The sequence below is a fragment of the Barbus barbus genome, assembly GCF_936440315.1.
Source record: "Barbus barbus genome assembly, chromosome: 43".
NCBI classification, from domain to species: domain Eukaryota; kingdom Metazoa; phylum Chordata; class Actinopteri; order Cypriniformes; family Cyprinidae; genus Barbus; species Barbus barbus.
In genome coordinates this window covers 4,994,583-5,019,420 of record NC_136721.1, presented here as the reverse complement: position 1 = coordinate 5,019,420, position 24,838 = coordinate 4,994,583, and the positions used below count along the sequence as shown (strand labels likewise).

General features: G+C 37.7%; 1 protein-coding gene across 3 annotated transcripts; it reads right to left on the bottom strand.

Moving 5' to 3' along the window:
• Nucleotides 1–1,150: 1,150 nt before the first annotated feature.
• LOC306862002 (cation channel sperm-associated auxiliary subunit gamma-like) lies at nt 1,151–23,122 on the bottom strand. Of its 3 annotated transcripts, XM_079404569.1 has the most exons (29): nt 22,917–23,122; nt 22,039–22,214; nt 21,851–21,898; nt 21,483–21,630; nt 21,261–21,387; nt 21,087–21,159; nt 20,757–20,912; nt 20,505–20,670; nt 19,916–20,053; nt 19,693–19,791; nt 19,372–19,491; nt 18,133–18,192; nt 17,852–17,963; nt 17,656–17,770; nt 17,391–17,534; nt 17,187–17,257; nt 16,827–17,034; nt 16,515–16,574; nt 16,151–16,313; nt 15,650–15,762; nt 15,458–15,538; nt 15,273–15,329; nt 15,022–15,178; nt 8,883–8,946; nt 8,667–8,765; nt 8,274–8,387; nt 7,758–7,853; nt 7,082–7,175; nt 1,151–1,397 (listed from the first exon to the last, which is right to left on the bottom strand). In XM_079404569.1, the coding sequence occupies exons 2-29, from the start codon at nt 22,210–22,212 to the stop codon at nt 1,344–1,346; spliced, it is 3,111 nt and encodes a 1,036-aa protein (XP_079260695.1). In that variant the 5' UTR covers nt 22,213–22,214; nt 22,917–23,122; the 3' UTR covers nt 1,151–1,343. The 3 variants fall into 3 exon arrangements, with proteins under 3 accessions (XP_079260695.1, XP_079260696.1, XP_079260697.1); XM_079404570.1 differs by lacking the exon at nt 8,274–8,387 and having other exon boundaries at nt 22,917–22,986; XM_079404571.1 differs by lacking the exon at nt 7,082–7,175 and having other exon boundaries at nt 1,174–1,397; nt 22,917–22,984.
• Nucleotides 23,123–24,838: the final 1,716 nt, after the last annotated feature.

Sequence of the window (24,838 nt, the reverse complement as noted above, 5' to 3'; positions counted from 1 at the left end):
AGTTAAAACTTGGATGGCGGAAATGTTTACAGCTAAATGATTCTAAGACAGAAGTGTTGGTCTTTGGATGCCCTGAGCTTCCATCCTTTCTAAAACTTGGAGTCCTATAACTAAAACTGAATTTGGGTGTTATTTTTGACCCTGCACTCAAATTTGATAAACAGATCAATTCAGTTGTGAAATCAGCATTTTTTCATCTTAGGATGATTGTTAAAATTAAATCTTTTCTTTCTTTTAAGGATCTGGAGACTGTTATTCATGCATTTATTTCACCAAGATTGGATTATTGTAATTCATTGTATTTAGGAATTACTCAGTCTTGTTTATCTCGTCTTCAGATGGTCCAAAATGCTGCGGCCAGACTTTTAACAGGGACCAAAAAGAGAGAAAGTACTCCAGTTTTGATTAGTTTGCATTGGCTTCCTATCGAGTTTTCAATTCAGTTTAAGGTACTGCTGTTTGTGTATAAATCTATGACAGGTTTGTCACCATCTTACCTATCTGATCTCCTCTTGTACCAAGTGACTAACAGGCCTTTAAGGTCATTCTTTTTTGTTATCGGTACCCATGACGTGCTTTTCCTGTGGCAGCACCTAAGCTGTGGAGCAATTTACCATTGTATATAAGATCAGCCTCCTCTTTTCAAGTTTTTAAGTCTTCACTAAAGACTCAGATTTTTGTCTGGAGTAAATGCTGTTAAATATTTGATAATGCGTGATGTTATCTTTGTCATTATTTGTGATTTGTTTTATATGGTTAGTTGTTTTGTGTATGTATTCTTTTAATTTTGTACAGCACTTTGGTCAACACTGCCATTATTAAACGTGCTATATAAATCAATAAAACTAAACTAAACTAACTAAACCTTATTAATTAATCACCTTACAAGAGGCTCCTCCTTTCCATGAACATGATGAGATATACAACTCTGATTATGCCAGTCGACGTACAGCTGTTTCTTGAGTCACAACAGGCCATCCAGTACATTTTTAGCCTGGGTTATTTCAGAGCTGTCTTGCACTGACTAGGTCATCCCCAGCTCAGATGGGCCTTGCCCATACTTTTCTCTTAAACCATGTTTCTCAGCTGCACAGCATGTCCTGACCCATATCTCAAATCTTGATCCAAAAAGAATGAAAAGGGACAGTTCAGATGAGCATTATGTATATTTTTGATTTACCATTTTATTATTTTTAATCAGTAGCATTACTGCAACTACTTCTTGAAATACAAAAAAATGTGGGAACACTGGACAGCAAAACATAGCTGTACAAATTAAACTTTATACAGACATTTAAACAAAAACAAAAATGAACCATGACATACTAAAACAAATGAAATAGCTAAAGAAAAGAACGAGATGATACCATCACACCAACAAAGCATGCCACAGTCACCTGAAATAGAAACATGAAATAGAAAAACATTTCAGGAAGAATGAATTACCATAGAGAGAAAATAAAAAAGGAAAAAGGAAGATGAACAAACCAGCAGGGTAAGTTTTTTTTTTATTTTAATGAAAAGGTAAGTGTTGAGAATTCTGATGTGGTCACATGATGTAGCCAGCCATAAGTGAAGTGAAGTGACATACTGCCAAGTATGGTGACCCATACTCGGAATTTGTGCTCTGCATTTAACCCATCCAACGTGCACACACACAGCAGTGAACACACACACACCGTGAACACACACCCGGAGCAGTGGGCAGCCATTTATGCTGCGGCGCCCGGGGAGCAGTTGGGGGTTTGGTGTCTTGCTCAAGGGCACCTCAGTCGTGGTATTGAGGGTGAAGAGAGCGCTGGACATTCACTCCCACCACCTACAATCCCTGCTGGCCCGAGACTCGAACCCGCAACTTTTGGATTACGAGTCCGAATCTCTAACCATTAGGCCACGACTTCCCCACGACGAGCCATGGGGGGAGCCAAGCGACCACAGGTGCACTGATTATTTAGATTATGCAGCTGAAGTTCCTTTTCCTTCTCCTCAAAGAGAGCTTTTTGTAGAGTTGGTGTGTTCCTGACTTTGTAAGTTTATTTATTTGGCATTGTTTTATATAATGTAAACTCTTGAGGTTATGCATGTTTGAATTACATGTGACTTATCATTCATATGTATTAGTGTTGTTAAACTATTTAGTGTTGAGTTAACCTTACCTGTATCCCACCTCAATAGCAGCAAAAGTGTTTTGAAATACAATATGACCACAATAAGTATATTGTACTTCTTTTTTGATGTAAGTACATAGTAGTTAAGGCCACCTAATATAAAGTGTGACCGAAAATTGCATTATTTTTCATATATTTTACCACTGTTTCCGTTCTCCTAAAAACGGTCTATTGACTTCCTGGTTCTATGAAGCCCCTTCCACAGAAATACGCAATGGGTTCAGATTGGTTAGCTGGCCCAGTGTGTTGTGATTGTGTCCTCCCGGGGGCAAGGTATATGTAAACTTTAGGGTTTTTGAAATCACAAATCAAAGAAGCAGCTCGTTGTAGTCCCTACTAGCCATTTAGGCCTTAGAAAGCAAATTCTGTAAAAGAGAATATCTCCCTTTGCAGATGTTGTTGATGCTCAAACAGGAACAGTACACATTAACTAAAGTTAAAAAAGTGAAATCATCATCAAGGACCCCTTTGAGTACCCCTGAGATTTTAAAATAAATATTTTAATTAAGTGTCACATTTGCATATTCACAGTTCTCTGAAATTGGTTAATGATCATATGGGATGCAAGTAAACACAAATTAGTCAGTTTTTTAGCAAGTGTTTTAATTTGATTTGTTATTTGGAGATTATTGTAATTGTACATGATTTATGATTTAATTGTTAGCTTTTCATTAAATTCACAAACCCCCTGCAGTTCAGTTACGAACCCCAGTTTGGGAAAAATTGATGTAATATAATGTTTAATACACTTCATGTTGTTAATTGCAATGAATGGAATATATTTTCTTACTCTTTGTATTTTTACATCATTATGGTACAAGATGATCCTATTTATATCAAACTAGTTAGGACAAAAGTAATCAAAAAGTAGTCTGATTACATTGCCTAAAATGTCTAATGTAATGGACTACGTTACTGACTGCAATTTATGTCATATAATTTGGAATCAGTAAGGGATTACGATTTCTAAGTAATCTACCCAACTCTGTGCCTAAGGTTGTTTTATATTAAAATAGCTATTCCCCTCCTGCCAGGTACATGCAATGAACAAAAAATAAATAAATTGACACAATCTTAGTTCTCTTAATGGGATTGTGGACTGTAACTAAAGGTATAGTCTCAGCCAACCATGTACTATGCAATGTATATCAACACTTATATAAACCAGAACACCCAAACATCAAACTATGTACAAGAACATTCAACAACAAAATGAATAAAAGCTTTTTTAACACCAAGACAAACACAAACGAGATCCCCAATCTATGGATCGTTCTCAAGCCTGCATGGTGATTTGGCTCTGAGGGAAAAACCTCAAACCTGTGTATACTGGAGTTTCAGTCACTCCACAAAGTCTGGTGTTCAGGTAGTTTCCACTGGGCTGCCTTGTCCTCTTTTCATTGTCTGAGTTCGGCGCTGAAGGTGTTTGAGCAGTGTCTGCTATGACCGGATGACATCCCCATGTAGACCCCATGATTTAATATATTTTGTTGCCTCTTCTGCAGTGTTCATCGATGGATTGAGATCCAGCTCATCTTCAGCAATTCTTCAATGAACTTGATTAGCCATTTTCAACACCCTCTGGTACTCCTTATATTCAAATGTTATCCTGTCTAGACCTGCTCTCTTGATCGGTCATTTTAACCTCTATCTGGGTCTGAAATTTAGCAGTTCAATTAGTGCTTCTCCCATCTGTTGTATTTGTTCCTCTGCATCCCAAATTTTAATTTGTGCTGTTCAAATCTTCCTTGATATCTGCTAGTTTTGTTTTACTTCCTTTGTGTTCTCAGCTCTTTGAGTATCTTCTCCAAATTAATTTCCCCTCAGAATTAACATGTCGTCTAGTTTGGCTGCGTTTCACCCATTTCTTCTCCATCTTCTGTCTTAAGTCCCGTTCACACTACAAGCGACACGATCCCATTCATTTCAATGGAGAGCTGGCGATTTCTGGCAACAAGCGTGACAGCAGGCCGTTGGTGACCGGATGGGGCGTGTCCAGCGACGCCACAAAGTTCAGAATCCTTCAACTTCATGCAAATGAAGAGCCACTTTCAGGAGCGAGAGCCAATAGGAAAGAAGACGGTTGAGCTCATGTGATCATTCTCCTCTCAGCCGTAGATAAACATACCCAAAGGAAAAAAAGTAGGCTCTGTTTCTCATTCATTTTTTGTTTATATGTACAGACTTAATTCATATTTATATTATATTTAGTATTTTGCCTCAAAAATGTTTGTATGTAGCAGCAAGAAACCTAATTCGCTGTAAAGGCAACCAGTAGTAAGAACGCCCACTAGCAACCTCACCGCCAGCCCCTGGCAACATGCAGCGACAAAGTCACTGCTAGAGTGAACGCAGAGCTATCTTGGCGACCTGAGATTTTTTTTGTCTTGCCCTAGTTTCCATCCCTGCCCTGCATTCAATTGCAATGTTCTATGTCAAAATTGGTTCAATATTCAAATGATTAGGGGCTTTTAGGAGTATTTGTCAGGAGAGCAGTTCTCTCACACAGCCATCAATGTTTGTACATTACCGGAAGACCCCATTCCTGTAGTTTTTGAATCTCAAATATGCATGAAGTTTGATAGAAACATTATATATTAGGGGTGGGGAAAAAATGTATTCACAAATGTGACCCTGTACCACAAAACCAGCCATAAGTAGCACGAGCAGGGCTCCAGACTAACATTTGAGAGCAGTGGCACGAGCGCCACTAAGTTCTACAGATGGTGGAGCCAGGAGCAGATTTGGTAGCACTAGGCGTGGTGTGTGGGAGTATTAAAATATAGATTATTTAATCATAAAATGACTATTGTTTTGCATTAATAAGTGAAAGTGAAGTGATAAACGGCCAAGTATGGTGACCGATACTTGGAATTCATGCTCTGCATTTACCCATCCAAAGTGCACACACACAGCAGTGAACACACACACACCGTGAACACACACCCGGAGCAGTGGGCAGCCATATTTGCTGCGGCGCCCGGGGAGCAGTTGGGGGTTCGGTGCCTTGCTCAAGGGCATCTCAGTCGTGGTATTGAGGGTGAACTTAAGTGCAGTTACTAATAATATTACATGCTCATTTCTTGTTTATACAGATTTGACAGTAAAGAGTTGGGATGCATACAAAATTTACTTTTATTGACAACAGTAACATGCAAAATCGAATTTTTTTTTTATAGAAAATTTATATATTCCACGTGCCGTTATTATTTTTTATAGTATTATATGGAACTGATCAACTTCAGTGATTATGTGTGATTTAGTTGCCAATGGAAAAAAAGTTTTTTGACTTTTCTTACTTTATACACAAAAAAGTGTAAAATTCTGACAAAATCTGATTTATTGATGATTTCATGATTATATTTTATAATAGTGATTTTCAAAATATAGAGAAAAAGTGGAAATTAATGACTAATAAGCCAATAAGTGATCCTCTGCTGCCGTCTACTGGTTATAATTGTGATTTGATGTATTTTTTATTTTATTTTACATAAGTATTTGTTTACCACAAAGTATATTTTGGTCTTCCCATTACCAATAACATTCAAATTGTATCATTTTAGAGCTTTAAAGTGCTGGAAATAGTTGTGTGAAATGCTTGAAAGTTATTGAAAAGTGCTTCAATTTCTCTCTCAAAAGGCTGTACAAACCCTGAAATGAATTATGTAATGCATTTATCTATTTCTACCACAACACCATGGTTATAGTTTGCATTAATACTTCTGGTTTTCTGATGTACGTCAGTGCTGTTTATAACAGAGAATTCTGTGCAGAGTTTGAATGATTCTCACTATATCTCGCAGCAACCATAGTCATTGTGCGGCGAATTCAAACGCTTCTTACTGGATCTTGCAATACTGTTGCGAAAATCAATTTTGGCTCCGGAATAAAGCTGTTCTGAGCTCAGACAAGTTTGTTTGCATCACGGTCCGAGCTGATAAACGGTCTGCGCTGAGCAGCTGAAACGTAGCGTGGTTTAGTTTCACTTTCGTTTCGTTTGCCGTTTGATGTTTCTCATATGCTACCGAAATGTCAGCGCTTATGAGTTGAACAACGCGGTGGTCGCGCTAGTGCGCTAGTGCGACCACTCATAAAAATTAGTTGCACTGGCAGAAAAAATGGTCGCAAAATGCGGTATCATTTATATTTGTTTATATACAATCAGGTATATTCGTAGCAATAGCCAAAAATACATTGTATGGGTCAAAACTATCGATTTGGTAACACTTTAATTTAGGGTCTCTTAACTAGCTGCTTATTAGCATGCATATAACTAGAATGTTAGCCATTTATCAGTACTAATTAAGCACATATTAATGCCTTATTCTACATCCCTAATCCTACACAATACCTACATTTAACAACTACTTTACTAACTATTAATAAGCAGCAAATTAGGAATTTATTGAGGGAAAAGTCATAGTTAATAGTGAATAAGTGTTCCCCATTCTAAAGTGTGACCATCGATTTTTCTTTTATGCCAAAAATCATTAGTGAACTTCTGTAATGAACTTCTATTAATGATGTAATTAACTACTTGCACAACTACTTCTGTGTTCTACTTAGTACAGCTCAGGAGTTTCCACTCAGCATACTGTAGATGAGTTCTCATTAGAAAGCAGATTACTTCATTCTAGGGCTGGCATTTTTTTTAAAACAATTACATAATAATTAATAACATAATATATATATCTATTTATTAATTTATCTATCTATCTTACACTTGGCCAGTAATAAATTTTTTCACTCAAGTCTTATTCCCAAAATATATTTAACACATTCAATATTATTGTTTATTAGTATTCTAATAAAAAAGACATGTAAATAATTTTCTGTGGTAACTGACATGATACCAAAAATGTTTAAACAGATTATGCTACACTCAGATGAGGGTATATATGTTAGAAGCTCACCAGGACGATGTAGCACTTCCTACTTGAGCTCATGGGGAAGTCATGGACAAGTATATCAAAACGGACAGTGTGACTGCAGTATGTCTCCATATCCCTACACACATAATCTGGTATAAATTCTCAAGATGCAAAATATTTTCAACATTTAGTGTTAAGGTGGAAACTGTTTTTGATACTGAGAAATTACACCAGACATACATTAAAGGTGCTATATGTACGTTTTTGACTACTAAAGCATACAAATACCATAACATGTTTGCAGATATTTAATATTTAAGTTAACATACTTGTTTATTTGAAAGAAAAAAAAATGCTACAGTCAGATATTCTGGTTTGAAAATGTGCATTCCAGGCCGTAATGTCGGTCTCTGTTTTGGTTTGTGAAACCCGCCCACTGCTAGTTTACTCAATTGTATTTCAGCACCCCGGGTTGCCAGTTGGTGGAAAACACAGCGTATTTCATGTCATTCATCGTCATGTGCACTCGTTCCTGTTGGTGTCATTAATCTGGCAATTTGCATGTGTGTCAATTCTGAGGAGGAGGGGCCCAGTAAAAAAAACCCCTCTCAAATATTTTTAATTTGGACTGCATACCTAATTCAACCGCTAGGTGTCAATCCTACATACAGCACCTTTAAATCAGAAATATGAAAAGGTATAGAGAAACTTCATTCACCTGTTTGAGACCTCAATGATGAAGAAGAAACGTGGAAATACTGCAGGGTTCTTGGATAGCACATCACCACAGGGAGCGTTAGGCTGGCAAAGCCACCTACACATACAGTTTCAACAGTAAGCTTGACTTAAATGATGCCACAGAACAGCAGGGGCTGGTTGTGTGAACATTTCCACTATGCTAAAACTGTGTCTTAATAACTAGTCTGTCCAACTAGCAGTTAGTCAAGGGGTAATCAGTCTTACTTTCTGGATTCAAATTAGACAAATCCTTTTATAATTGATTTAGCAGCCCTTAGTCAGTGGATAAATAGAGCAGGGACACCCTTATCATAAGTGTTCAGGTAGCTCAAAGGGTACTGACATTGCAAATCTATTAGAATAAGCATTACTAATGTACAAGGGCATATGTTTTCATTTGACATTTTTTATTGTGAGAGAGACAATGACATAAAAATGGTTTGAGATCTAATAATAACTGACTGCTCAAGACCCTAAAATATAAAGCGGGTGTCACCTGATTCCATAGTTTCTGGCGCCATTAAAGATAAAAAACCCTTCCTTGGTGACGTTGCAAGAGGTTCTGTCCTTCTCACAGTCCTTTATATCCCATATACGTGCTTTTTCTGAACTGATACACAGACAAACGTGTTAATCTAAATGAGGACAATCCATTTGTTTTACGGTTACTTGTGCATTTTTGGAAAATTAACCAAAAAACTGAAATGGGTATACACGCACTCAAGGAAGATGACTTGCTCTAAAACTATGCAAGAAAGAAGCAGAGTGTCTGCTTCTTGCAGAACATATAATTTGTGATACCATACATGTTTAATATATTGCTGGAGTTGTGGGAAAGTGATGCTGTACTAAATAAAATGACTGAAATTTGTCATGCTGCTGTTTGTACCTGTAATTGAGGCTGTTATACCTCATAACCTCCTCAGGGCTGTACAGACGAATGTTCTTCCTTGAGTGAGGACCACCACCAACTACCTTAAAAGTGAAGCTAAAAACATACACACAGACTTGTAATACCTAAACACTTCATGATATCTGGGGAAAAGAAAATTCACCATGAAATATGCTTTCTGAGACTGTTCATATAAATCACAAGGAGCTTTACCTGCCAAGAAACTTCCTAGACTCTCCTAGGACCACATCCTGAATGAGGAGGAAGGGAAAGAACACTACCGAGAGAGAGAGATAGAGAGACTCTTTAAACCATTCAGAATTACTATATAAAAATAATACCTTGAAATAAATATTTAACACACCTAAACAATGTTTAATCAAATAGGTTCATACTTTGTGTAAAGCTGTCTTATGTTGATGTCAAATATGATTAATTAAATATGAATATGAAATAAATATGAAATTAACAACTGGCATCCCTTCAGCTCAGCAATAATTTATATGTATAAAAACTGTAGAATGCTGTCTAAATTTCAGTCTATATATATGACCCAGGACCACAAAACCAGTCATAAGTAGCACGGGTATATCTGTAGCAAAAGCCAACAATACATTGTATGGGTCAAAATTATTTATTTTTCTTTTACGCCAAAAATCATTAGGATATGAAGTAAAGATCCTGTTCCATGAAGATATTTTATAAATTTCCTACCGTAAATATATCAAAACTTAATTTTTGATTAGTAATAGGAAAGAACTTCATTTGGACAACTTTAAAGGCGATTTTCTCAATATTTAGATTTTTTTGCACCCTCAGATTCCAGATTGTCAAATAGTTGTATCTCATCCAAATATTGTCCTATCCTAACAAACCATACATCAATGGAAATCTTATTTATTCAGCTTTCAGATGATGTAAATCTCTGACCCTTATGACTGGTTTTGTGGTCCAGGGCCACATACAGGCTACAATGTTGCTTTAATGGATATCATATAGACAATACAGAAATCCAGAATGTTTAGGCTTTACAGCATTTTGTAACTTGCAGTTTCCCACTTAAGTGAAAATGACATTACATTAAACTTTTTGGAAAAAGTATGTAAAAAAATCACATCCCATGAAGAGTCATGTAAAGATCCGGATTAAGTTATTTGTCTTGAATCATTATTGGCAGTGTCACTTGGGAGGAATATACAAACACAAAGAAGAAGAATCAAACTAATAGGCAGTCTTTAATAATCCAAACAGGGTAAATCCAACAGAGAAGTAAGCACCACAACATGTAGTAGATGCGAGACCCAACAAACCAGCTGAAACTGTGGAACCTAAAGGGGTCATGAACTGAGAAACCAAAATTCCCTTGATCTTGTGACATATAAGAGATCGTTGTACTATAAAAACATCCTGTAATTTTCTGAATTCAAAACTTTCTCAGGAGTCAAAAATATATTATATTGAAGCCAGTCTGCTAAAATGACAGCTTGTGGAATGTGCCACTCTACCTGGCTAATACTGTGGCTAAACACAGCCTCTGCAGAAGAGCAATGTCTGCTTCTACATCGCTGCCTGTTTAGCCCCGCCCACCGATTCACACATGTAGTGTGAATAATAAGAAAGAGGAACGCAGGTCTACACAGAAACCAAACGATAAAGATGGCTCCAAAGACAGCAAGACACTGTGCAGTATGAAGTTGCATTGCCTTCCTTCTGATCCCAACGTTAGGAAAGAGTGGATGAAGTTTATTTTGAATGAAGTTCCGGACCACATCAGTAAGAACTTAGTCTTTTGTTCACTTCATTTTACCATGGATTTGTACACAAACAAGGCACAATTCTACGCTGCATTTTCAGAAAGATTGAAACTGAAAGACGATGTTGTACCGACTATATTGGACCCGACAGTAATGTCGAAACACACAAGTGTGAGTAACTATTTTTATTATGGTGATCACTATTTCTTTGTCTGGTAAACAGATCATTTGATATGAGTATTTGGCCTATGTGTTTTTAACCTAAATCATTGCTGTGTTCATCTGTGAAGGACTTAAGATGTCAACATACACAACTTTTAGTCAATTATAGCAGTGTGCGTTTACTTCGGAGTCTACAATCCATCACGCCTATACAAACAGAGCGTTCTAATGAAGGTGATTAAAAACAGGACAGAAAAAAGCTTTTTTTTATTAAGACCAAACATTTTTTTGGTATTAATATCATAAGCAGACCTTAAAGAACAGTACAAAATAAAAAAACAAAGGCAGTTTATGAACAAATGAGTTGATGAGATGATTGATGAGAGCTGAAAGAGTGAGAGAAATGGTGCTGACTGAAAACAAAGGTCCATGAGGAGTGAAAGTGTGAAAGAATGTCCCCTCCTGGAAGACGTGTCCTTGTGCTGTGAAGAAAAAGAAGCAAGGAGGATGAGAGTGGCACAAGGATTGTGAACAGAAGCAGGCGAATGGTGAAAGAGGCTGGCAAAGGGATTGCACATAGAAGCAGGAGAGATGCAGGAGGAGGCTCTGGAGGAGGACGGATGACCAGGAGGAGGCAGAACCAAGAAATCCAGGGTGGTGATGATGGAAGTGAACAGCCTTGAGCAGAAGATGGTGGCAGCTGATCCAGCCCACAGTCAAGACTGTGCCCCATGGATGAATGGAGGCGATAGCGACGTTGGAGATAGAACTAAGCGGCAACCTCCCGCTCTCTCTCATGAAGCCAACACGGAAGTGACTAAAACTGCAATTCATCAACTGGCCGCTAGAGGCTGGCTGAAAAAGGGAGTCAATCCCATAGACTCCCCATGTTAAAATGCCCAACTTTACAGCAGAAAAAAACATGTTTACAGCCTGGTTCAAAAAAATATTTTGGTCTATATAGCTAATTTTGCCCTTTGTGACAACTGTGAGGGGGGGTGAATTTTTTTTTTATAACTCATCCGTTTAAATTATATTAAGCCTTAAAGTTCTGCATAATTAAGTGCGTGGCCACTTTCCTTACAGGTGGATTGAGTGTGAAACTTTGAAAACTGGCTTTAAAGATTTTTATTTGTACAGAAAAAAATATTATAGGTAGGACACTGGAAATCTGGCAATTAGATGTTTTAATGAAAATGATCTCAAACTTGATTTTTACCGCTATACTGATATTGTACTCTGCTTTTGCACTGTCTGCAAAAAGTGAGATGTCACCCCAAGGCAAAAGGCAGTAACTTCCACATTATATAGGGTGCTGATCACCATTTACAGAATCATTATAGTAACACCTGTATAATATCTAGTGATCATTGGCTAGACTATAACATCTAGTAATGTGATTCAGTTTTTTTTTTCTGACCGTAACAACCAGAAAAAAGTTAAATGTGAGTGGATACCGTTTTGCAACCAATTTATTTTCAATGTTCGCTAACATTAAAGGATGCAAGACATACTTAGCCTATTTTTACATCGAAAAACAATAGGCTGATGTCAACGCCAGCAGGAATAATAATGCTCCGAATGATTGTGAATTAAACAACTCCAATGGCGTTCATTGAAATGCATTTTATCGACTTACAAGAAAAGGAAGGAAACGGATTTAATTGCGAACAGTTATTGATTTTATGTGTGATACGCTGTCACGATATTTGAGTCCTCACGTACAGAAGTGTGCAGCCTCAGACTGACAGCTGGCACTGAGTGAATAATTGCATTATAAAAAAACACTTTAAAGATTAATTATTGTTGCCAAGTTATCTAGTCATTGCTTGCTTACAGTGCTTTGTTATATGGAGCAGTTTGTTAGATCGCGATCTATCTAATTTGTTTGTCTAATGAAGTGCCGACAGATGAATAAAAGTACACAAGTCACACCGTAATTTAAACGTGGCAGACTTTAATGCACAGTAAAACAAAGGCAGAATACCGTATAACTTCAGGCTGGCACAGTATTGACAAACGAATGCAAAGCACCGTAGCTTACTTTGAGCATTGAGCAAGTCAAAGAGCGGTAACTGATGTTATACTGTGTTCTGCCTTGGTTTCTCCAGGGCTTTTCTCCATGATACTTAAGCACATGATAAAGGAAGTCATTAATGTCCCAAAAAGATCATTAACTAATTTTCGACCAAAAACGAAGTTATGGTGTTTTGTCTTTGCATGGCAGCACTGCTGTCACTATAGACGGGCGTGGTTTCAGCTCAGCTTCACCCACGTCCTGCCTTTTTGCCCATTTTCGATTATCTGGGAGTGACACGCTGCTAAGATGGCGCTGACCGGCTCCGCACACTTTAGGCTTTAAAAATGCTCCTCAGAATCCCACGGGTGATGTCACGGACACTACGTCCATGTTTTTTACAGTCTATGGATAGAACCCATCATGCAGACAAAGAGCCAAAATAGTGAAGTGACACTGAAGACCCTGGCGGCCATGATCGAGCCATAGCGATGACCCTGGAAACTGCTGGAGTCGAGGGAGGAAGGAGAACAGGCGTGGAAGCCAAGGGCTCATCACACCCAAGAGGAGGTGGCTCCCAGTAGTCCAGAGTCACACCACTGAGAAGACGCACTAAGGGTATAATAGGAGGTGATGATGACTGGATGGCAGGAATGGCTGGGGACTGGACAAGAGACTGCAGGGAAAAACACAGCCATACCCTGCAGCCCAAGACTGGTTGCCCACTGAAGCTAAGCAGGATTGAGCCTGGTCAGTACCTGGATGGGAGACCTCCTGGGAAAACTAGGCCGCTGTTGCAAGAGGTGTTACTGAGGCCAGCAGGAGGTGCTCACTCTGTGGTATGTGTGGGTCCTAATGCCCCAGTATATTGACGGGGACACTATGCTGTCAAAAAGCACCGTCTTTCAGATGAGACATTAAACCGAGGTCCTGACACTGTGGTCATTAAAAATCCCATGGCACTTCTCGTAAAGAATAGGGGTGTAACCCCAGTGTCCTGGCCAAATTGCTGCCCCTGGCCCTTGTCAATCATGGCTTCTAATAATCCCCATACACTGAATTGGTTCTATCACTCTCCCTCCTCTCCACCTGTAACTGGTGTGTGGTGAGCGCACCGGCACACTGTGGCTGCAGTTGCATCATCCAGGTGGATGCTGCACACTGGTGGTGGTTGAGGAGAGACCCCCCACATGATTGTAAAGCGCTTTGGGTATACAACAATACAAAATAAAGCGCTATATAAATGCATCATTCATTCAAACACTCAGGAAACATACAAAGTAATCAGAAGTGGGAGGTAGTGGTCCTTCTGCTCAAGGCATAACAATTTAAAACGGCTGCTAAGTGCATTGTGCAGAAACCAACCAAAACACTACCACAAAAACGCTGCTTATCTATTCTAGGTTGGGTCTTCTGTCATGCTCGGGTGGAATAAACAAACTTGAAGAAGAAGAATCAAACTAATAGGCAGTCTTTAATAAATCAAAGACAGAAAATCCAACAGAGAAGCAAGCATCACAACACATAGTAGACATGAGACCCGACAAACAAGAACTAAAACTGGAACTTAAATACATGAACAAATGAGGTTCTAGTGCACAGCTGAATCTAATGAGTGTCTATAATAACAAACTAAGGGAAACGGTGCTGACTGAAAAGTCCATTACCCCTTTTCCACCAAAGCAGTTCCAGGTGCTAGTTCAGAGTCAGTGCTATAGTCGGTTCTTAGTTAGTTCGACTGGCGAGCCCTTTAAGAACCGGTTGCTTTTCCACAGGCTAGAGAGCCAATACAGAGCCAGGTCTTACGTCACTGAATACGTTTCATGTTTTGGTTCACTAGCGCGGCACAACAGGCTTGTTCGAGGTGCATGAGCACCACGCAGATCGATCGATCGGTACACAACACACTAAAGCACCGCGAGAGCGATCCAAAAGCATAAAGAGCAGTCTGCTTTCCAGTCACTCCCGCAGCACCCCGATGCCTTGCACCGACCAGTCCGTGCAGCGCCGATCCATCCCGAACAAGCTTAAACAAACTATCAGCAATGGCGGACGTTGCGTTGCTATTGATGTTCATGGCTTTGCGAACCTACATCGGCATCCAAACACGGCGAATCAAACGTGTTAGCATTTAGCTGCTATTTCAAATATGGCGGTCCAAGTTTCTGTTAGTCTTGTTGGTCACGGTAACCCCTCCCCCAGCTCCTGACGCAAGCGGTTCTTCCTTCTAGCCCAGCAATGTTTTGGTGCTACTTACGAACCGCTTTTCCTGGTTCGGAGCTGGTGCTTTGCAGCTTTGGGTGTTGAAAAACAAAGAACCGGTTTGAAACTAGGCTCTGGCTCCGAACCAGCAATGGAACTGCCTTGGTGGAAAAGGGGTACATGTGGAGTGAAAGTGTGACAGGCAGCGGGTTCTTACAGTTTTTATAGTAGAAACAGGGTGTAACTGGGTCAGGATTCATACAGCTGAAGTTCCTTCTATTGAGCCGTATAGCCTCCAGCAGAGTGGTACTGGCATCAAACACCAATCGGTTACCAGGAGGGCAACCAATATAGACAGGCAAATTCTGCAGACCCTAAGAGAGAGCGAATATGATAAAATGAGCCTCAAAGTGTGAGAAAGGGAGAGGAGAACAACAGAGTAAAAGAGTAAAGATGTATGAGCATTACACTGAGAACCATCCCACGGTCAGTCTGCTGAAAACACTGTCTTGGTGAAATGCCAATCTGAAAATTAACAAATAAACAAATCATACAAATACATCTACAATATCATTATCAAATCTGATTGCCAATCATTAATCTTTGCAATGTTTAAATCAGTAAATATTCTTCAGTGATATTTTAACACTGACCCTAAACAACACGCTGAAAGGCAAAAGTTTCTCTCCTGGAAACTTCTGACCTTCAACCATTCCTTTGTCAGTCACCGTCACCTAGATAACGGAGTAGAAGATTTGAGTAACCACAGATGAACAAACAATCAGGAAATATATTACAGTATAAACTGATGTAGCTAGGTGTTTATGTGGGGTAGAGTAAAGTGCCTTATAAAGGACTCCTCCATAGTTCAATTTCACGTATCTCTGGAGAGTCACCCTTAGATATTTAGAATTAGGGACCGTTGCAAACATTCTGATGTCATTTACAGCACGCTCTCCTGGAACAAACACATATTATTAGCAGGCCAGTAAATACACAAAACTAATAATAATCACCTTTTTTGTACTTCAAAAAATGATTATTATTATGATTTCAAATTTTGAAAAATAAAATACAGTTTAATGTTAGCAAATACAAACAGCAAACTTAGTCTTTCAGTGACATTGTATAGGTATTATAATGTTATCACCAAAAGCAAAGATAGTAAAGTAGTGTTCCTGCATAAGTTGACAACCTGATGTTCACAGCATTCTGCTTCTTATATATTGGCACAATTGTGAATGCATAAAATGAGTGACTGTCTAAACAAAATTTTTTAAATTTAATTACAAATGTACAAAAAAAATCATTCAGCATTAGATTAAGTGTATACGTGAATTCCTAACCAATGGACTCTAGAGTGAGCTGATGGGCTCTTATGAACAGAGAGAATGAGAATGAGGCTGTTCTGTCCAGGTAAACTCTATCTGGAAGTCTGGCTGTTATGTGTCCATGGCTGTCTGTGGTAACACCCGACACATTATTATATGACAGGTACAAACAAAAGTCCTGAAACACAACAAGAACACATGGTAAAATGACACTTCTATTAGCTTTGCCACCAAAAATACTCAATTGCCTGAAAGATATAACTTACATCTGAACTCTTCACATATATTTTTGTTCTAACTTGCATTTTTGTTTACATTTTTAAACTGTATAATGGAAAACTGTTTATTTACAATAGAATTAAAAAGTGAAATCTGTCACCTTATAGGGGACACCATTGCACATGCGTGAGATGGGGCTCTCTTTAGGATCTCCAACGACCTAAAAAAGGAAGGAGTAATATAAAACTCCACTAAAATGTAACTACATAAGGTCAGCATATGTATATGAAGATTTGTCTTTTAAAATCTTCTCTGCAGCAGAAAGTGATGTCCACAGGAGAATGTTAAAATATAAGTCATTATTTTGAAATGAGCACCAGCCTTGACAGGCAGTGTATCTACAATGACAATTTATGTAAATACAGTGTATAAATATATGCCCGATTTATAGTGACTGGACATGGTATAATACCATGAGGTATTGTGCATGCAACTGCAGCAGGTGATAGACGAGGCCCTGGTACAGAGCCAATGAAAGTGTGGTATGTAATTGAGAGGAGGATGTCACTAGTTGGGGGTTGACAGAGTACCGCTGCAATCGGTTAAAGCGCTCTATATGAGGGACACTGTACTCTAGGTCAAAGGGACATGTGGACAGGAATGGCAGATGACTAAATGACCTATGTGGGAAAGAGAGAGAGATGCATCAGATGAACTGGTTAGAAAATCAAAATAAAAAATTACAATATTATTCAAAACAACAACAAGAACAAACACTAAAAAACAAATGCACATTCACTCAAAAACAAGTTGAACAAAATGACTGTCATACAAAATCTCGACCACTGGGACTTTCCTCTTCACAACAGAACCTTTCCCACCCAAGTCTACTGTGTACAGCACCTGCACACACATACAGACAAACACACACATATATAAATGTACGCATAGTCATAGTGTTATTATTCATGAACTTTTTCATGTTGTTGCCCAGTTCCAGGGCATATTTCCTGTTTGTGAGTGTGCTTGCGCACACCTCTTGTAACTCTTTATCTCCATCATAAAACACTGTGAGTGTGCTGTGATCACCAGAAAAAGCTTGCAGATGGGACAACTCATTCCAGCCCTGAGATGGTCGCAAACGAAACACAGAATCTGTTCTTTCTTGACCCCACCACAGCTTCAGCGAGAAATACAAGAAAAGAAAATTTGTCATTAAGAACTTGTTTTTTGCTTTTGTTTCTTGATATAGAAAGATAGATAGATTCTTGTTTCAAAATATAATATAATAATATACACACCTCCTCCTGTTCAGTAACAAAGACAAATGATCCATCATAAGAAAGAGTGAAATATTTTATCATCTGGTCACTAGGAAATCCGCTGTCGTGCCAAAAACTCTGCCCATCCTCCCAACTGAACAAACACACACAAAAACATGTTAACATAATCATGTAAATGCATGTTTCAGTGTTAATGCACAATGTGTGCACATACGTAAGAATATACGAGAAGATGAGTGAGTTTCCCCATATGTATAGAATTCCAGAGCTGGGGTTAAGCGTCATTCCATTGAATTTCAGATTCAAAGAACTTCCCTCTTGGTGCCCTGTTACACACACACACACACGAATACTGTAAACACATTTTATTATTATGATAAAATACCTGCAATACATACAAACAGTCTAATTTGAACACACACACACAAAACATTCACATCACTGAATCTACACATGCACACTAGGTCAGATACATAAAAATGTGTATGTGCTTACATTGCGTCTGACTATAAACAATGAACCCAGGTAAAATCTCACCCATGTGGAAATCACCATCTGTGAGGAAACAAAACAAATCAATTCCTGATTGTGACAGATTTGTGATTTCTCAATAATAGGGGAAGATGCCTTCCTTAAAAACAACATGCATTTACTTTTATTTGAATAAATTCATGGCTCTATCTATGGTTTCCATGATGTGGAAAATACAGGCAGAATCCATTAATAAAAATGGAGTTTACTGTATAATGTGGAATGCCACAGACAGTGTGTAAGAACGCTCTCAATCTTGATGGGAAAGCAGTTCTACTAGTATGATGTAAGTTACATTTGTCAAATTGTGGATGAATAAATCTAAATTAGGTCAGTACAGTTAAATCAAGTCGCAATATGGACTAGTGTCATTAACAAATCCCTCATTAACAAATAGACAAAAAAAACTTTGATTAATTAACTTCAAAACAGTTTCAACTGACTAAATCTTACAAATGCTGATGTTCAGAAGAAACGACTAAATTACGCAGAGGGAAGCCATTCATCAAATGTGTTGAGATGAGATTTTGTGCTATTTAGGATTGAAAGAAAAACCTGAGGTGGACCATCTTGCCCCAGGGGCCATCTTTCACTGTTACCATACTGTGCTTAAGTAATGCCATTTTGGGATGTATATCTATACAAGCAAGGAGCATTCTGCAAATGAGCAGAAATTGAGCAAAATTATCTGTGAGCCTTCCAAAAAAATGAATTATGTCCCTTCCCAGAGCTGAGCATGGATAAACATGATTTCCAGTAGCTAAAACACGGCCTCCTCAGACAAGCTCAGACTAGCTTGTACTTATTTGAACAATGACTGAGACTTGGTGTTACAAGCACTTCCTCTGTCTGATTGCCTCTTCAAGATGAATCGCTTTTTGGATAAAAGCGTCTGCCAAATGACTAAATGTAAATGTAAGCAGCCTCCGCTTGTTCTAACAGTCTTCTGCTTTGAGTAGGAAGTTCGATCATTTCTCTTCAAACTGCTTACAGTAAACAAGTATAATATTATAATTGTATAAGCAGAAACCATATCTTACAGTATGTTAAAGGTAATGACGAAATCCCTCGGGTCATTGCAGGGTTAAGGCTAAGAAAACGGCATATATTATATTACTGTGATGTTCTTTAAACGCTCACCAAAGACGGAAAATCATTAGGCTACCAATTCCCGTTTGTATGTAATGTACAGCAGTGTGTTACCGAAAGTGAGCAGTGTGTAAGAACGCTCTTGATCTTCATGGAAAAGCAGCTCTACTAGTATGATGTCAGTTACATCGGTCTGGGCATTCTGGGCCGCTGAGAGCACCTGGCAACTGGGGTCTGGAGAAGAAGACCACATCAGTATAATTACATCTTTATAATTAAATAGTTAACACATCAGGAACACATCATTGGCCTGATGTGTTAACTATTTAATATATTAACTATTTTATCTGATCTATATGAAAATCAATCAACCAGAAAAGAAAAAGTAATGTACGTAGAGATTCAGGTTAGTGTATTTCATTACAATCCACTCACTGTTCACAATGCTTCTTTTCAGGTTTTTGTGAAATGTCACAAACTCGCATGCGGTAAAGCCAAAAGAATCCACCAACTCTGTAAATGTAACATCACCATCTAGTGGAGAAAAAAAGATGCCTATGAATGTAGGCAGGATGAGGCATATCATTTGATATCTAATCAAAATTATATTGGAGGGAAAGAGTTGTATCAGAGTGAATGGAGTAGTTCAGTATCTGACCGTAAACCTCTGCACGGTACAGGCTTCCACTCTGCAAGCCTCCCCCCAGAACATAGAAGTACTCTCTACCATGATGAGGAATACTCACTGGCACCAAACCAGACACACAGACTGCACTTAATACCTTTTCCCATGCATCTATTGAAAGAGAGATATTTTAGAGTCATTGAAGACATGAAAACAAAATTAACCTTTTAATAAATATCCCTTACGATATTGTGCATCATCTCTATTATTCTAAAAGAATAAAAAATATTTTCAGACTATTTCATTCAATATGTAATAACCAGATTATTCTACTATACAATAATCAACAAAAATCACAAAGAAAACAAGAGCCTACTCTTCACAATATACAATTTCCCACTCCACATTATTTGCAATTGAATACTCAGTTTTTGCTCTGAAATCCATCATGTTACAGAACATAAATGCTATTATTGCATGTATTCAACCTCCATTAAAAACTTAAAATCTGGTCTTTGCTGAACTCTCATAAGAGTATATACAGATTTATACATACAAATATATTACCAGTGCTCTAAAATGATTAAAAAGATGTAGATCACCCACATAAATTCTGTTGTACCTGATGGTGGCACTCTGAGGGGAAGAAGAGAATAGTTTCCTAGGAAACGGTATAGCTCTTGATTGTGTATGACAAATAGTGAGCTCTCTGTAGATAAAGTTTCTCGAATCATAGAAGACTCCACCTGTAGACACTCTGAAGATCCTGATGAGCTCTTTATAGTCACCTATACATGCACATTTACATTAATTCAAAGATTGGCACTGGCTCTATATGCAAATATCATGGATGCAGTGCCAGTTTATGGACAACCTCTATGAGGGATGTATACTGGAATTCAGTAGCAGTCATGAGCACAGCTTTCAAGCCTGATATTCCTGGCAACAAGAGAACAGGAGCATGGTCCACTACAGACCAGAGTGGACGGGATGGACTACCAACTCTCAGCACGTCTTCTATAGCCCGTATCTATTCACAAATAAAAGCCACATACAAATAAACAATGGCAATTTTTTGTTTTTTAAACTCTTCAAATCATATTTTCTGTTATACCACTTGCTCTTCATATTGTAAATGACATTCACTTAAACAGGTCATAGTGAATGTAAAGTATCTGGCACTGCATCTGCTCTTTGACCTCACCTCAGCGCCAAACGATGCTTCAGTCTCTCCTTTCTCTGTAGTGACTATGTAGCCATTCACATTTAGGGCAAAACTGCCCACAGGTTTCACCATCACATTGTATGGAGACAATAATGTAAGAAAACAAACAGATATATATGTAAATAATAGATATAGATGTAAATATACACCCACCTTTTCTCAGGTAGATGCTGAGAACCCATTTCAATGGATTTTACCTTCACCCGTTGCACCACTGACCCATTGATGATGGGCATTGGGGCGTACCAGCTAAACTTGCACATCTCACTTCCACAGGTAGCTAAACAAACACACACACACCAGCAAAACCACCAACACAAATAAATGTCTTTATATTCACAACCATTACTAAGTGCTGAAATGTTACACACACACCATTGTCCGATAGTGAAGCAACTGACAGCTCCACCTCAAGTCTCTGTGGTTTGAAGTGAGTGGGGTGTGTGGGCTCTTGGAATGTAACAACTGCTTTTGGAGTCAACCCGGTCACTGAGTCCTCCAGCACGACTCTCCTTGAAGACTCCTAGAGGCACCCAATAAATGCAACAATAGTAATATAAACTGCTGCGGTTTGGATCATTGAAAAAAAAAAAGTCCTAATTTTTGTATTTTCCACATTTGAACTTATTTTTCTTGCTTGATGTGTGCTTCTAACGTTTGCCTTTCATTCCTACAGATACCTAACAGTCCGAAAAAGATCTACAAATGCTATCTGACCTCTAAATAGGAGTGGATTTTACTACCTTAAAGCCACACAGCAGGTCCAGCTTCAGGTAATATGGAAATCCCATCTGTGAGACACAACAGAATATTATGAAACCTAATGCACACACAACATTCACTGCACAATGAATACGTATTAAAATTACGATTTATTTTTTGTTAATGGACATACTGTATGTTTTAGATGATATCAAGAGTGTGAGCTTACATTCTGCATTTCCATAGGTTCCAGATCTTGCAGCTCCATGCCACCAGTCCTGCACATTCCGGTGGAAACAGGTTTGGTTTTACACAGCCTCAGGTCCCACTCACACTGTTCAGTGCTAGATGGTGTAAAACCAAGCACTGATAGTGCAAGCAGCACAATCACAATCAAAGCCATTTCTGAAACAGACAGGAATTGATTTAAGAGTGAATTGAGTCGTGAAATCTAAATCAACACCTGCCTTACTGACCATTTTAGAAGAACTATATTCAGACATTGCTAATCTTGCTTCATGGCACATAGCTTAAAATGCAGTGAATGTGTCTGACAGTCAAAAAACTAAAACCTAGTAATCCTAGTGCAGTTGACATACAAGCAAAAGGGATGAAAATAAAAGACAAATCACTGATCACTGTTTTCGGCATGTCAGTTCACGATGTAAGTTTTCGATGGCTGATCAACGTAAATAATTATTTGATACTTATTTCAGGCATAATTCATAACCGCCAATTTTACAGAGAAAGCGTTTGAAGTTTAACGTTTTAGTGCAAAAATGTGGCTGCTTCTCACCCAGGGTCATGAATATGTAGCTTAGCTCTTTAAACTACATACATCTTCGTTTACGTTACTATTTAAGACTTAAAGCCTTTGAAATAAAGACATTTACTTTTTACAACGGTATTTTTATAACGTTATTCGTAGTATGGTTTGAGGTGACTAACGTTAGTCGGCCGTTAAAACCGTTTATCATTTTGTACAGGGTAACTTATCGATTGCAACACTGATGATGAAATGAACAACAATTTATTAACAATTAGCTAATTCACCACAGTTTTGAAGAACTTCACTAATTTAAAAATGTAGTCTAATTTAAGAATTACCTCAGAAATGTCAAAATCTGACCAGACGAGATGAATCCTTACAGTCTGACGACATCACACGCGCACGCAGGCTTGAAGCATGATGGGCGTTACCAAACTTTATTTTTATTTTTTAAATTCGATTGGAAACCGATACTTTTTGTTAAAATTTATCTATACCGACACTTGTGATTTCTTACATAGGTATGCGATTTTTTCAAAATAATGTTAATTTTTAGAAAAAAAAAAAAAACACTTTAAGAGAAATCACATCAATATGGTGTCAGCATGTGTCTTGTGTTTCCCCTCCTCTCGTGCCCATATTTGGCGTTCCTGTCCTCGTTCTCTGTAGTTACTAGTTCATCAGTCCCCAGCCCTGTGCTTTAATTACTCCTCACCTGTTTCTGTTCTCTCTCGTTGATTTCCCAGTGTTCTTAATTCCTGTGTCTCCTTGTCTCCCATGTCCTGTATTGTTTGTCTACTCCCCGATTTCCACGTTCCGAGTGTTGGCTCAATAAACCTTGTTCATAGAATATTCTCCGTGTCTCCTCGCTCCTTGCTCCCTGAGCAGCGTGACATATGGCTATTAACAACTAATTTATAACAAAAGCAAATATGAGCAAAATTAAATGATAATGGGTGTACCAATAGGTGTAAAAAATAATTTAGTATTTTACGGAAATGTTATGATTTAGTAATTAATGATAATATACCTATATAAATAAAATAGCCTACACTAAAATATGTCATTGCATCTTGCTGTATATTTTTCTGCAGGTGAATGCAACACATTAAATGTTTACTTTCTGCCATAGTCCCCTTGCACAGACTGTGATGACAGTCGTCAGCATCGTAAGTCCTGGAAAGTTCATTTTTTATAAAGTATAAAAAATAAAAATATAGTAAAAAATATAAAGAAAAAATATAATTAAAAATATATTTATTACACACATATATATATATATATATATATATATTATAAAGTCATTTTTACATGTATTTCCACACACACACACACACACACACACACACACACACACACACACACACACACACACACACACATACATATGTACACACACACACACACACACACACACATACACATACATATGTACACACACACATACACACACACACACACACACACATACATACACATACATATGTACACACACACACATACATATGTACACGCACACACACACACACACATATATATATATATATATATATATATATATATATATATATATATTAGTGCTGTCAAAGTTTTTGTTTGCATAATATATGTATTATGTATATATAAATACACACACATACAGTATGTTTTTCTGACAATGTTTACATATATTTACATGTCTATATTTATATTCATATAATTTATATTATAAATAAACATTTAATATATAAATATAAATTTTTTTTCTGAAAATATGTGTGTGTGTTATATATATACATTTGTCTATTAATTAATCTAACTCATCTTAATTATTAATCAGTGAATCATTTGGTACAGCTATATTCAATAGATATAGTTTCTAAAGAACTTGTTTGCAATTTAGGGGCAATCAAATGTAATGAATTTATTATTATTATTATTATTATTTGCAGTATAAGTGATTTATCTTAGATGATAACCACTGTTTTGTATATGTGTGTGTGTGGTTTGGGTAAACCCTATGTTATGGGAACAAAATGTTCCTCGAAGATGGCAATATCTGAAATCCTTTTCCTTGTGGGAGACTTTTTTTCCATGAATTTTTTTTTTTTGTAAGGGTAGGTTTAGGAGTAGGGTTAGTTTAAGGGGGTAGAATATACAGTTTGTACAGTATGCTATAAAACCCATTACTCCTGTGAAATGTCATCATAATGATAGGAATACCTGTGTGTGTGTGTGTGTGTGTGTGTGTGTGTGTGTGTGTGTGTACCTACTTATCCAT